General features: G+C 31.8%; 1 protein-coding gene across 3 annotated transcripts in view; it reads right to left on the bottom strand.

Annotated features, from left to right (window-relative positions):
- LOC130442363 (uncharacterized) overlaps positions 1 to 14,681 on the bottom strand; it is a 171,762-nt gene extending 157,081 nt beyond the window's left edge. For 2 of the 3 annotated variants that reach the window (XM_056776412.1, XM_056776415.1), the window contains exons 1-2: positions 14,394 to 14,681; positions 9,678 to 9,836 (exon numbers count right to left, since the gene is read on the bottom strand). In XM_056776412.1, the coding sequence (XP_056632390.1) occupies positions 9,678 to 9,721 (44 nt within the window). In that variant the 5' untranslated portion in view covers positions 9,722 to 9,836; positions 14,394 to 14,681. Of the gene's footprint in view, positions 1 to 9,677; positions 9,837 to 10,011; positions 10,115 to 14,393 lie in introns of all 3 variants that reach the window. The other variant, XM_056776410.1, reaches the window with a different exon arrangement.
- Positions 14,682 to 16,237: the final 1,556 nt, after the last annotated feature.

The following is a 16,237-nucleotide window of genomic DNA, read 5'->3' as shown; positions in this document are numbered from 1 at the left end:
TGGAAGACGTGGAAAGATCGAATGGCCGGCTAGATCCCCTGATTTGACTCCTCTCGACCACTTCTTATGGAGTTATTGAAAATCTAAAGTATATTTTGATACACCAGTCAATATTGCTGATTTAAAAATTAAGGTAACGGAAGAAATTAGCAAAATAATTCCAAAATAGTCTCGGTTATTGTCAAGAAGTGAATGGTGTTCATTTTGAACATTTAATTTAATTTTAAGGAACATTGAAAAATACATTCTAAGTATTATGCCAGATTATTATCTGCATTCTACGTAAAGTTTTGTTAGAGACATTATCAAAATTTTACATATTAAAAATTAAGTTGCTCAGTTATGATTGCACTAAATTTAAAAAACTTTATATTGCTGATCAAGAGACTAAAATCCCTTGTCAACACGACCCCCTTTCTTATTTAAAATTTTCGAGGGGGTGCTCATAATTCAAGGGGGTGTTGGAGGGGGATAATATTTTCATACTGAAAATTTTCAATTGAAGAATAAAAATCGAACTGTTTCAGGTTTTTTTCACATAGTACATAATAACGCTAAAACTGAATTTATTCTAAACATATGGACCACATTGTATGTGTAGGTGGACAAAGCTTTGTCACATGGAAATACAAAACGAGTTTTTACTAATTTTAAGGGGGTAAACTCTTCACCAGTGAATGTTAATAGAAATTCATCATTTTCCGCTTTCATAAACATAATAAAATGTCCGAGATAGAAACTTTAGCTAACTGGCTCTTTAACACATTTATTTCGAAAAAATACCGAAAGTATTGAGCATATTGAGATCACCCTCTGTCTCAAATTAGCGAACTTGCGAAATAAAATAATTTTTTTTACCTATTTATAGGGGGTTGTATTTAAAATAAGGAAGTTACTAGTGCCCCTGCATATTTTTCTATTTCGGAAAAAATGCTCATTCAAAAATACAAATGAACATGTACAAGCAATTTTCCCAACACCTTGGACTAATATAATCATGCCTTACAATATCAGTGTTGCCAACTCTCAAAATTTCATCCAACTAAAGCCCCAATCAAAATCTCCTACAATCCCCACAATTACTAGGGATTCCCCTTAAAAAATTTTATTATTTATTAATTGAATATTTTTAAGCAAATTACATAACATAAAAATAATGAAATATCATTAAACAAATAATAAATTTCAAACAATCAATAAATAATGTCATTCCGCATCAGCATTATTTTAAAATGTTTATTCATAAATTATCGAAACTTTCAAGTAACAAATCATTTTCTTCAGATTCTGATTTTTTAAAATCATACATATTGACATTAATAATTTCAACAAATTTGCTGATGATTAAAATGTTGTGCATGATCCACCACTCCGTTGCAGTGTGGATCGAACCATAATCATTTTGTAACATTTCAATCGATATTCTGTTACGCAACTTATTCTTCACAATGTTATATATTTAAGGCGAAAAGCCCTAAGTTGGGAACCCTAAACGATATCTAATAAAAATATGAGGGCAACATATTGTTAGACAAGCTGTCAATGTCCGCCACTGCTTTTGGATCAGTCACAACGTGGCTTCACTACTAGGGCGCACATTGACCAGTCTGATACGCTCGTTTTGATATTCTAACAATAGTGAATCACGCCAAAAAAAATTGGCCATATATCAAATATGAATGTATAAGAAATTAGTACACCTATCGATTGTGATATATCTGTATTTTGTTAATGATAGTTCATTATTGGTCGTTGCCGTGGACATCCGTATGATTCATGGGTTAAAATTAGCCCTTACATATCTGGGTAATTCTTTAATTTCACAATATTTCTAGGAATAATTAGCTTAATCATCATCTACCGTGTAATACTAATTATGATATTCTTAATTACACGCTGAATTTTATTTAATTGAAAATTTACGGGGTATGAAGAAAAAATACGTGTGCTTACGCTGCATCAATATCTAGTAGTATATTCCATACTTTTAGCATTGCCAACTCTATGACTTTCTATGTACATCTACTTATTTCCTGCGAACATATAAATTTCCGATCCCAAACCTACGTAATTTTTCCCAAATCAAATAAATTATTTAAAATTAAAATGTCTTGAATTTGACATTGAAATTCTTAATCAAATAAAATCAACTCTCCTTTGAAGATGGCTACAAACGCTTGATTCAAAATTTTTGAACCTAAACATAATTCAAAACGTTCTGTTCTTTCTATAGATACTATAGATTATTTGGGGCATATTTTCCAGGTAATATAATTTTAGAATTTATTTATTCGTCATCTTTTGAGTTTTACAGAAAGAAACACAAGCCTTCCATTTCAAAAGGATCAACAAATCATCCAAAACGAAAGCTTGTTTCAAAAAAATTTTGGCTTTAAACTCCCTGGCACGATAAAAACGAATTCAAATTTTTTTGTAATAACGTTCGTTTATTTTTATAAAATAACCTTTGATAAAAATAACAATTTATTCTCTTACCTTTCAATATCTTTTTGTTCCATATTTACCCGATGGTGCACTAAAACAACACTAATAAAATTGCATACAATGCCACTGCGAACATAAAAAACAATCTCTACCGTTTCACACCAACAAAGCTTAACGAAACAACTGAAAGCTTCGTACTAACTGAAAAGCTTCTATGATCTCTGCAAACTTTTGTTTACAATCCTTCCTACCACATTTATTTTGGCGGGTCGCATCAGTCAGTCAGTCTCGGAAAACCGCCGATTGCTGGACTTTATTCTGTCGCCAAGATGCCGATGAATTGTTTTGGTCAAGCGGGCTCTGGGCGGTGACAGATAAAGGTCGCGATAAATAACAGTAATTGGTTAAGACACAAGAAGCAGGTAAGGTCAAGTTGGTGGCTAGATGACGAAAGCTGTTTTCAAATCAAGAATATGTAGCAGTTTTAAATAATAATAATATAATTAACCAATCATAAAATACCAATCGCGTTTGTAATTTATGAATCAAAGAATAATAATACAAATGAAGGACGCCAATCATACGAGGGACTTTCTAATAATTCCATAGAAATGAAGAATAAAAATAAAACAAATTATAATGCGATAACATCGTCGTTGAAATAGTAAAAACAGTTTTATTCAAAATTGATGAGTAATGTAGTATGAGTATACATATACCGGGTGATTTACTTATACTTTGGTGTTATTCCATGTCCTAACAAATATAGTCAAGTGTTAAGATTATTTTATATACTGAATGTTTCATATAGCCACAGTATAAAAAATTATTATATTTTTCGTAATAGATCACCCTGTACAGCGTGTTTGAAACAAATTTATCCCATTTTCAGGGTAAATAGAGTAATTAAATGTTATACGAATTTGTTTTAGAAGCTGATACATCCAATGAATTTGTTTTTATGCCTGACTCTTATAGAGGACGCTAGTTACCCGGTTTGTTACAAGTAGTACTGAACAGAACTTTCTTAGATTTCAAGTGAACTTGCACTTTATATTTGATGAACTCTACGATTATGATGAAAAAATTATCAACACTGTCGACGCGCCGAGAAAACAAGTTATTCCTTCTAAAGCGAATCTTCAAATTGTTCCATATTTTTTATATTTAATGTGGTTCTATCGAGATGACTGTTAAATTTTCTTGCCAACTCCTTCCAACTTTTTTTCTTCTACCTTATCACTTTTTTTGGATTCGACCATTTCTTTAAATTTCTCACAAGGTTAACCAGCACAACTTCATAGACATTGCAATACAATCTGCAGAATTAGTGCAGCTTAATTTGAACCAGACAATGAGACGATCAGGGGGATAGATGACAAATCACGGACTTGAGCTCACTATGGAAAAAAATGAGCTGATGTTTCTCAAAGGAATCGAATAAAGACAAAACTGCCTATTGAAATCGGGACAGACGAAATCGAGTCGAAGCTAAGTATTTGGGAGTGGCCTTAGATGAAGATGTCTTGTGGCCTTATATATGGAAGGCAGCTCAAAAGGCTGCCGAAAGGACAGTATCTTTGAGCCGCTTAATGGCAAATATTATTGGACCACGGTCGGAGAAAAGAAGGTTGTCTCTGCACAGGCTGTCCCCTATGGTCCTCGTGGACTTCCAGGCTTTCGAGCACAAAAAGTTATATAAAAGCAGCTCATAACACGACAGGATGTGGCAACCATCGAACGCACTGGAACAAGAAGTGGCAACAACGGTGGACAGAAGAAAAATTAGGTAAAGGATGCGATAACTAATAGAAGATCTTAGATTGTGAATGAAGGAAGTTCGTGAACTTCTACATTGTCCAGCTTCTGACGGGATACTGTTACTTTCAACGGTACTTCCACAAAATGAAGAAACTACAAATACCTGAGTGTACGTTTTGTGAACATGGGGTTTGAAAGAGGACGTAGAGAAGACTGTCGGCAGCATAAACCCTGATAAGATCATCCACGTGCGCTGTACAAGGTAGAATGCTGGCAACTGGTTGCTACCTACATTGAAAGAATTCTTAGGCAAAAGAATGTAGATGATATGCCTGGTGATACCATAGAAACGTAGCAAACGGAACAACATAAATGGATAGATCTTATATAGTTCCCATTTGGACGAATATGACCAAAGGTGGAGGTTTAATGGGTAGACAACGAGAGTCCCACATATCCATCGCTCTCCTGGTGGAGTCCGTTACTTGGACTACGCGTTTTCTTGAAAAACATTATTATTCAGTATATTGTTCAGTTTTCTATTTATCCTAGAGATGGGGTCGCTTTTTTTAAAACCCTCTGTATATTTCGACTTTCATTTTAAAATTGACAATCAAAGGTTCGTTTTTTGTGTCATACTAGTATATTATTCAATTTTTATACCTTGATATCATTTATAAAATGCCCGTTTCTTTAGAAACAAAGTATAAATTCACGTTTTCATATTATTTGGGAAAGTTTCACACACAATTAGCAATTCTGGAAGGTTTCACTAATATCCAAATGATCTATTATGTGGGTCTCTAATTTCTATAAAGAAACATCATTTTTTGAGGTTATGTCGTCCTCTAAATAACCTTGAGTAACTGTCGTATGCTTCCATCCACCATGTTGCTTTGTGAAAATTACAAATTTACCAAAAAAGTCTTCTGTGTCATCGACTATTTAGAATACACAATAAAAAAGAAGAGAAAAGTTCGACCAATGATAGATGTCCATTAAATGACTGAAGATAACAGGGAAAGGAGCGCAATGTATATAAAAAATTTCTGTCGAAATGCTTTGAATAATGATGGCGCCACATCAAATTCAGGGTGAACTTTTTTTAGATTTTATTTACTACATTATTTTGTACAACGCAAGTTGTTGAAAATTTCAATAATGAACTGCTTGAGTCAAAAATAATATTAAATTTTAATCGGCGGACATCAATTCATTCACAATTTATGGCTACGTTCATAGCAGACCTTTTATCTACACCAACACAATTTTGGAAGGTTATTTAACGTATACAACTGAAGACTTTTTCGAATTGTCTCCATAACAGATACTTTTCTTTTTCTTTACTAATTGATAATTGCTGTTTCATAAATATTTTTCATTTTAATTCAACAGACAAAAAACAGAGACAGTGTAATTATTCCACACTGATGTATCATTAAAATTACTAGAAAAAATTCTGTCACTATACAAAGATTCAAAGATTTCCATAATGTGTGTATAAATCCATGTTTACCTTCAGACGACACGATAACCAGATCGATTAAGTTATCTTTGTTTAACACTTGCATTAGTCACCGAATTAATTAAATAGTAGGTAACAATGATAAAATCTCATAACAAAAAATAATTTATAATAACATAGGTGTAATAGACAAATGAGAATATCTTTATAATAAGTTTATATTTGAATAAATTTTAAAGGTAGATTATATATAGAGTCAATTTTAGAGTTAGAGGCGGAAGGTGGAATTTTACTATTAGAAGGGATGGGAAAATTATCTATTTACCAATATTTACCTTTCTCTAGTCGTTATTAAGGATGGAGTTCCGGAAACTCTATTCTACACTAAATGATTGTACCTAAAAGGATGTTTGTTTTCTCGCAAGTCAAGAATATAAAATTTCCTAACCTAACCTAACTACGTATTTTCAGCTACTGATATTTTATGCTTATATTGAGATTTTTTATGGCACAAAAAAACTCCGCAAATTCCTTCACCAGCACCGTCCAATTCTTTCTATGATTTTTACAATAGGTATCATTATTTAAGTAAAAATCCCATCCCCTTAATAGTTCTTGACAATCGTAATTTATAAATGACATATTACGTCGGGTGACTAACACACAGACAAATGACATATGAAGTACCAACTTTCAAAAGACTGTGTGAAATTTTATGATATTTCGATTGGTCAGAAAAAAGTAACAGCCATTTAAGTGAAGCTACTTTTGTTATTTTCAAAGCAATAGATTTAAAACAAGTTATGTGTTAATTTATCATTACTTCTTGATAAAAAAATAGTGTACAAGCTTAGCAATAGCTACAAAAATGTTATCCGGACTCTGCTCCATCGGAAAGAACCATTTGTTATTGGTTTGCTGAATTTAAACTTGGTCGTACAGACACCTAGGATGGTGAACGTTTTGGTCCTAAAATTGAGGTAGTTAATCCAGAAAACATCAAAACAGTCACAAATTGAATCGTAAATTGAAATTGCATGAGATAACTGAGGTCGTAAAGATATCAAAAGGCAGTATGTTTACAATTATGTATGAGCATTTGACCAACTACAAACAACAATAAATCAGATTTTTTTGTCGATATGTGACAATGGATAAAGCATGGATCCATCACTTTACTTCGGGATCAAAACAATCATCATCTGAGCTGGTGAACCATGCCTGAAGCGTCCAAAGGCACAACAGTCACCTGGAATATTATTCATCGACGATCTCCAAAACGGAGAATAATAGTGAATACTACATAGAGTTGTTGGATCGTTTGAAAGCAAAAGCCACTGTTTCCAACGATGGTTAAACTGAACAAATTACACTTTGAATTGCTTCCTCATCCACCGTATAGTCCAAATCTGACCCCAGTGACTACTGGCTATTCACTGATTTCAAAAAAATGCTGGCTGGTAAGAAATTTGGCTCATATGAAGAAGCAATTGTTGAAACTGAAGCCTTTAACGAGAGAAAAGACAAATTCTTCTATAAGCACGAAATCGAGAAGTTAGAGAAGAGTTGGAATTATTGTATTTTGCTCTTGAAGGATTTTACATTTATGAATAAAATCGATTTTTGGCAAAAAATGTTTTATTTTTCCTTAAAGAATAAAGTTATGTTAACGTTTTCAAAAAATGTAAACAACGAATATTTTTTATTACACATAAATATTGAACTAAAAAAGTCAAGATGATTGAAATAATAAATAAGTGGCTATTGTTTATTTGCTAACTTTATGTGGGCCTTTGTTAAAAATCAATGATTTTTTTATTATGGTTCAATTGTAGCTATTACGAAAAATTATTTTTTTTTATGATAAAAAAAACACTAGTAGGGCAAGGACAAAGAGAGAAGTGGCAGGGGGGATGATAAGGTAAATATATATCATCAATTCCAATACTAATCCAAAATATATTTTTCGTGGGTTTAAAAACATAAAAAAATGTTTTTTCTTCAGCCCCTTGCCTTGCGAGATGCCAAAAATCCTTTTAGATACAATGATCTAGAATGTGATAGAGTATTTGGTAAAAATTTGAAGCCAATGAATGTGTTCCCATTTTCGGAACTCCAGCCGTTATTAAAATTAAAACTTATTCTCCTCCTATGCCGTTTTCACTACTTAAAATTTCCATGTCATTGCGATCTAATCAGAATAGGATAGGGAGATAGAGAGAGCGGTATACCGATGTTCTTTCTCTCTCTATCAGCAGTTCGGGCCCACTTGAACAACCAACCATAAATCCTTTTATCTTTCGTTATATCGAACTGGTGAATAATTTGTAAAAACTAGAAACTAAAATTGGTAAACCAACTGATTGCACAGTCAACGTTCATTCGTCAGAATGAACTATTTTACTTTGTTATAGTTTTCATATAATCTTCTAATAAGTCAAAAAGTTACCTTTTCATTCACATTTTACTCCCCATTTTTTTTATAACATACGAGGGTTGTCTGGAAATTTTCCAATCTACCAAAGGAACAAAACATTTTTTCCATATTCTTTTTTATATCTTAATAGACTCTCCTATGTACGTAAGTTAAAAATGTTTAAACATTAAATCTTCACTCAAAATAGACGTTAACGTCCTCATCTGATTAAAATCTTTCTCATATAAGTAAAACTTTGAGAATACGAAACGGGAAAAAGCTGCTGTGGTCCTGATCTGTTGAATACAGTGATCAAGCAATTCGAAGCGCAATTCGTGAATTCTAGTTATGGCGCTCACCAAAGTGTGAGAAGGTGCGTTATCCTGATGGGAAATCACTTTCTTCATCTTCAAATGCGGTCGGATTGTGGAATGGTGTTTGTATAATATTATTTGAATACAATTATCATAAATCATAAGGTAACGGTGTATTTATGAAAAAAACTAGATACGTTATCAATTGGAAGATTATTTTATTTCTCTAAGAGTTTCGGAGGTATGTCTTTACAACTTTAATGATCGGAGAGAACTGAACTAACTTCTTTCTAAAATTAATACATTTTGGATTTTATTATCTCCATTCTATACATAAAGTTATACCTAGTTTTATGATTTGTAGCTCGAAAATGATTTTTTCTACGACCGTGCGTTTTAACCCACTTTCCCGCACGCATTTTTGCTTTGAAAGTGTCACTTTCCCGCACTAGTGCGGGAAAGTAAAATTATGCATATTTTGACCTTATTAGATAGTTTTTTACTTCGGTGGTTATAACTATTGTTACTACAGGTAAATAAATATTCACGAAATAGTCCATCAAATAAAATTTAATCATTTAATAAAATTTTTGTAGCATTTTTAATTTTTTGAAAATATAAAATAATGAAGATATTTTTTATATAACCTTGTACATTCTTCAAAGGAGTGTCATAGCAACTGCTATCAAACCCGGGTGTGTAATTGTTACTAAAACGTCAAAGTTGTTCAAAACGTCTGGGAAGTGACCGAATAAGTACAATCTTCTTCTAAATTAAACCACATTAAACCAAATAACTCCATTGGACCGGCAATTCTTACTAGTCTACAGAATGCAACAAATTATGTTTTCAATATTAAGATTTATAATACTTAGTAGTTTTTAGTTAAAGTTTTGTATATTATTATGTTTGTTGGAATAAAATAATTTTTGAAAAATGGGTCGTTGTATATACGGCCGTAGAAAAAATAATGTTCCTAACTAATGCGTAAAGTGTCTTTCCGCACTTGACTGCTTGCCCGAACTCCGCTCCGCGTCGTTCGGGACAACTGCAGTCGCGTGCGAGAAAGTATCACTTTCCGCACTTGTTAGGAAAATAACTATTTTTTTCTTTATTTTAGGAAATACCAAAATATATTCTTTGACAAGGTTACAATATGTTTAACAGAAAACTAACAGAATCATAGTAAAAATATTATAAAAGTAAAATATTTTAAGAGAGAAGGATTTTTGCATTCAATATTCCCACACCAACCAAATTTCATTTTTTCGCTTACCTTGTATATGGGCCAACTACGACCCCAATTGGGGTTTGGGACATTTATGTTCTCCCGGCCCTCATAAATTGTGCGAAGAGAACAATCCTTTGAAATAGTTTAAGTAAATGTGGACATTTGATATCCACGACGGTTTCCACGATGAATTCATTGCGAAGTCTAAAAAAGAAGAATCATCATAATACTCATTATCGTAAGACTGAAAATATCATTTCTATTATAATGGATTAGATTTAGTGTAATGGAATACTATTCAATTTTAGTTATAATTACTATTTATTAATAAAATTAACTTTACAGTTTGAACCAGCAGTAAACTGAATACAAATCGCACCTCTGCACAAATAGTGTCCTAAGTCAAAAAATTAGAAAATCTCTTTTTCTCCCGCCGGGATGAAAAGTTCGCTTCTCGTCCCTGGTATGCGGGACAAAGGGGCCTAAAAAAGTGAAAGGAAATTATGATACATCAAGGAAGAGTTCTTCTTCCTAGCGAGAAAAAAAAATAGTACATTACGCACCTAGGGCCTTCGGTTCGGGTAACAAAAATCGTGGACGAGGATGCCCCACTTTTTTCCCTAGGTCCATAATGTAATATTATTGTATTATTAGTGATAAGAAACTGAAAAATCTTAACTTAAATGGTGTCAAGTGAATAGTTACTATTGTGGTAACTTATTAAGTTTGTGAGTTATCTGAAAAATGAAGTTAGAAATAGTTTCAAACGCTAATTACTCGATAGCTTGTTTTTTTTTATTTATGATACTATTTGAATGGAGGTGCGATATATTGGACTGAATTTTAGCAAATTCATTATTTCTTTTCGTGTTTTTTACATATTATTTTGTTGATACATTGGTCAAATTTGACATTGCTATCATGCATGTTTGGCATTTTTAATGATGAACGTACTCAGAATGTATTGTCATAAGAGTGCTGTTTGGGTTGTTTACAGAAACTTGAAACATTCATCTTGGTCAAAAGGATTTTCGATGATTTTCTATGACTTTCGACGTAAATTAAACCAACAGCAATGTGCCGATCAACTAGCTTCGGCTTTTGGTGATGAAGCACCATCTCGAGCCATCGTGTTTTGCTTGTTCGCTTTGACGTCCAAATTTCTCTCCAAGTTTCAGCTTCAATTTCCAATTTTTTTATTTCATACGCTTTTGAGATCGTCTGGATTTTCGTTTTTATAAGCCCAAATATTTAAAAATCAACTTTGCATAAGTTCTTTCCGTTTAATGAGAAAATCGCATTTCAATGGACTGGATAATTGAGCATACAAAGAAATATTGGGTTTGTTTGCAGCTACTCTAGGTATTTTGATATCGATATCAAATGAATCTCTATTTGATTTACATTTCTGAAAATTGTCCATGTTATATTTCAGTATCGATAAAAGATTCTCCAAATGCATTCTTGTCGAGAGAAAGTTTATTGTTTTTGATTGTAGACTGTTACACATAGGCTCCAGTTTAGCACTATAATGTGAAATAATGTCAAACTGTTTTGCCAAAGCCGATTTATTATTCATTCAATATCCTTGTCTTCATAATTTTTCACAAAATGTCTAAAGCCTGAAAGCCTGTCTTCAGACTTTGTTAACCACAACCAGCTTTTTAGTCGACGCAAGGTGCTGAAAGATCTTTCAATGGTTGTTGTGGTACGAAGTAGATCCCAAGAAATTTAACGTTTTTTTTTTAATATTTGGGAAGAACTGACGGTTGTTTAAGCTGTTCAAGGTCAATTTCATCATTTTGGAGCTCTCCAAGTATCAGCTTCGCTTTCCAAATTATCGATTTCATACGCTTTTGAGATCGTCTGGATTTAGAAACCCAAATGTTTAAATGGACTGGATAATTGAACATACGTAGAAATATGAAAATATTCTTCAACATCACTAGCAGGGTCGTTAGTGCTTTGGGTTTGCCTTGCAGCTACTCTAGATATTCTGTTATCAATATCAAATTTATCTTCATTCGATTTACATTTATGAAAAATTTACTTAGAATAAACCACAGAATTGTCCCCGTGATCTTTCAGAAGCGATAAAAGGTTTTCTTTATGCATTTTTGTCGAGAGAAGGTTTGTTGTTTTTCCTTGTAGACTGTTACACACAGGCTCCAGTTAAGCACTATAATGTAAAATAATGTGCAAACACACAATAAATTTAGCATAGCAAAGTTGGATTTTGATTGTGTTTCTTTATTTATTTCCATTGTATCAGAAAAATGGTCCAGTGCAAGTCTTATTTCCTCAAAGTGATAGACTTATACTTGGCGGACCACAAAACAACAACGATTTCGGACGGTTTTTCGCGAATAACAGGAAAAATATGAATTTAATCGAAATATTTGTAGAGAGCAAGATTATAGTTTATAAAAATTAAAAGTAAAACAAATCGTGTATTTATTATATTTGCAGACCCAATACAAACGGAATTATTGTTTGTTAAAAATCGATTGATATTTTCAAATGACAAAATTGCATAAGCAAAAATCAATGCATTTCCATGTAAAACTCATATAACCTTATTTAAAGTACTTAAAAAAACCTTCATTTTTATTTTACTACAGAAGTTCCTAGCATCAAAACTAAGCAAGCAAAAAATTGTGGAAATTTCAACCTTTTTGAAAACAATCGTTACCACTGGACAATTCACTTTATTAATGTCCTTATATTGTAATATGTTCCAAGTGTTTGACCAGTTTAAATTAGTTATTTTTGAAAAAAAAAATTAGCTTGAAGTGAGGAAATAATTTCCGTAATTTAGCGAAAAATCGCATTTTCTTCAAAATAACTCAAAAACTATTAATGATACGTAAAATTTTGTAGAGTACAAAATTGTAGGTTTTTCTTTTCTAAAAATTTTGGTGTTTATTTTTTTTTGTACGATAAAAATTGAGTGAGATATGACCGTTTAAAATTTACGTGTGTGCGCACAGAGTACCTTTTATGAACCCTTTTAGCATGAACCTTTTTAAAGTCCTTATCAATCAACCCTAGGAACAGGCTCAACTTCAAAAGCCGAAAGTAGTTAATCTTATATCATAATTATATTAAAAATTGGCAGTTGACATACATTTAACTGATATTTTTTTCGAATAGGGGTGGTTATTACCCATAAAAAGAAATATGAACCCTCAGCATAATGTAGATGATGAGTGTAAATAGAACCTAAATCCAAGTTTTCTTACAATACGGTATGGGATAAATACACAGTTTACACTTTTTGACTGACCAAAGGTATAACAAGTTGTACATGTGTTGATTGGTGGGTAGATCCCACGCGTTATTTGACATTTTTTTTGTTTTTTAGATTGATTATTTAACTTCTACCAACGCTATATAAATCGAGCTTGATTCAAATGAAACTTAAAAAGGGTTTATGAATTTTAATTATCTAAAACTGAACAACCTACATTTTGAATAAATACGTAACATGATACATATTTATGTCTCTTGGTAATTGATTCTAGGTATCCATACATGTATAACAGAGGTAAAGTTGTTTTAACTCATTAGGTAGTATGAATGTACTTAGCATAACAAGAACCAGGGCCTGTCAGATTTACAAACTGGGTATGAGGGCTAGAAATTTATTTATGTACATTCTCACAACAATAGGTAATAACGCTTCTCTAACAGTTAACTAATGCATTAAACATATTGTTGTACCTGGTATAACTACAGACTAACATAGTGTCATAGTGTATCAAATTTTTGTACTTCGTGTTATAACTGCATTGAACTTGTTTTTCTTGTTATAACCTCAAAATAATACAGTACATTCAACTTTTCGTTTCTCCTAGTATAATTCAAAATAAATATATATACTAACTTTTTTGTAGTAATATACATTTTGTATTCAACATACAGTATATTAACTTATTATGTTGTATAAATAAGATGTGAATATTTTTTTCAATTTTGTTATTTAAATTATATTAACAACAAAGGATGTTTAATAAAGCAAAGGTATAAGTGAAATGACCAAAGTACACAGCTGTGCAGGTAGCCTTAGAAGAATATTAACATCGAAAGAGATATTCAGATCTACGAAAGTTCGAATTTATATGACAATTTTTAGATCCACCCTGACATATGCCTGTGTAACCTGGATAATTACAAATTAAACTGAACAGAAATTGGAAATATGGAAGAGAAAAGTACTAAGAAGAATTTTTGGAGAAAAGCAGACAGAATTAGAATGGGAAAGAAGATCAAACCATGAAATTTACACACTTTTCAATGAAGCACCAATTTCTTAGTCCTTTTGATATGATTATGTTTCTAAAATGATTTTAGGTCTTTTCTGTTTTAAAATTAGTTTTTTCAAAAATTTTTGAAAGATATAAAAATTGACGTTTCGATTCCTTTATTTCTTTTGGCGCTAATCAGATGTATTACATCTTCAAGCTGCTGTAGCTACAATTTAATACAATTCTGCTTCAATCGATTGATTTTACATAAAACTATTTTTACAACAATAACAATATAGGGGATATAAAATTTTATAATATGTTCCAATTGATTTTCCTTTTTGCTTACATTTCTTTTCACCATCAACCATCTAAATAGTATATCAAACGGTATGTACTTATACAAAAGAATAAAGTACGCCTCTGTACTCTTATACAAAGAGGGAAATTTCAAATCTCACTTGACATAAACAAATACATAATAATTTAGACATAACCCTAAAAAAATACTTACAAGATTCCTTTGAACCATCGAATCGTAAACAGTTTAAGAATCGGGTATTAAAATCTTGTTTTTCGACACAAAAAACAATGCCATTAGTGACTCACATTTATAAATACACGTTCATTTTTAACCATAACATCACCAATTTACTATCAAGTTTTTTTCCAAAGGAATTATCGTTACGAGGCTTAATTGTTCATGCTGAAAGTTTTTCGCGACACGAACCAATAGTATAAAATATTATTTTGGTATTGAACACCTACATATTGAAATTATTGAATTTTTGTAGACGACATATATTACAAAATTACACATAGAGTAGCATCTTACAGCACACTAACAAAACAAATCTAATTGACTTACAGGTTTCCGTACAATTATTTTGTAAGTGCCATCTCCATTTGGATAGCGAAAACTATTGAAACGCATTCAAATGTTTAATTTTTATTATTTGTGCTTCAGAGTCATATATGTAATACTACTATATGGACAGTTCTTATAGGAAAAAACTTCTCTACGTTACGACAGTATTCATTTTCTCTCTTGTCCGATATAATTTATCTATACTGCGCATGCTTCACGCGCGTAAAAGATGCGCAGAACGAACTGAAGCGCCCGGAGGAGAAAACGATACACTATTTGTTTCACTTAGTCAGAACACCTTCCACTGTCCATATAGTAGTATTAAATATGTTTAGACTATATATGTAATACTTCTATATGGAAAGTTAAAACGGAAAGGACTATTAAGGTGCCGACGATATACTATATCGTTCAAGATACCTCGTACATGTTGCGCATGCTTGGGAATGCACAGAACCCAGCTGATGCCTCGGAGAATAGAGAAACAGTTATCATTCTGTCTTTCTTAGTTGGAAAAGCTTCCACATATAGAAATTGTCCATATAGAAGTATTACATATATGCTTTAGAGGCACATGATATGAACCGATTAATAAATTTGCCTTTGTCGTTTGTTGTTACAAAATTAACAACAATGAAATGTCTAAGACCAGACAAAATTGGTGGTTGACGTCGTTGTTCACTGATTGAAACCTTCAAAAGTTCATCTCCCTAAATTTTATTATTTATATGAATAATTAAATAATTTTAAATGAATAATACATTAAAAATAATAAAGTATCATTAAACAATAATCAATTTCAATCAATAACTAATTTCACTCAGCAACATCATTTTTTTTTAATTTATTATTCTTAAAATATCCAGTTCCATGTAACAAATCATTTTTTCAGATTCTGATTTCAAAATTCTACATATTTATATTGAATAATTTCCTATATTATTAGATTTTTATTTTACTTAATTTGAAATAAAAAATAAATAGTTATAAAATCCCTAAAAATATGCCATCCCACAGTTTTTCCCTTAAATTTGGGGGGGAAACCCATAAGTTGGGAACCCTGGCTGATCGATCTGCCGTTGGTGACTCGAATTTTATCTTTTCCCGTTGGCCGTTCCGTGTATATAATCTTTGGGCCGTTCGTAACAACTTTCGTAGAAACAGAAAAGAGTCAATCACATCCGTTTACGTTTGTCACGTTTTTAAAATAACAAAACTCCATTATTTTCCATAATATCGTCCATAAATACTAGATTACAAACAAAAAGATAAAAAAATCACGAAAGCAAAAAGCAATACACATGTCAAAAAGAATAATAAAATTTTTAGGTTAACGGCAGCAATATTTCCAAATGTCATATTCTGTTGGGAATTTTAAATACAGCTGAGCACACTATTCACTCCAACAATCATAATTACACTGTCTAACGCGCGTCTTCAGATATTAAAGGTGTAATTGTGAGTGTTGGTGTAAACAGTGTGTTTAGTAT

The sequence above is a fragment of the Diorhabda sublineata genome, chromosome 4, assembly GCF_026230105.1.
Source record: "Diorhabda sublineata isolate icDioSubl1.1 chromosome 4, icDioSubl1.1, whole genome shotgun sequence".
NCBI lineage: Eukaryota > Metazoa > Arthropoda > Insecta > Coleoptera > Chrysomelidae > Diorhabda > Diorhabda sublineata.
Note: the sequence above shows the minus strand (reverse complement) of the source record. Positions and strands in the feature narration are given on the sequence as shown.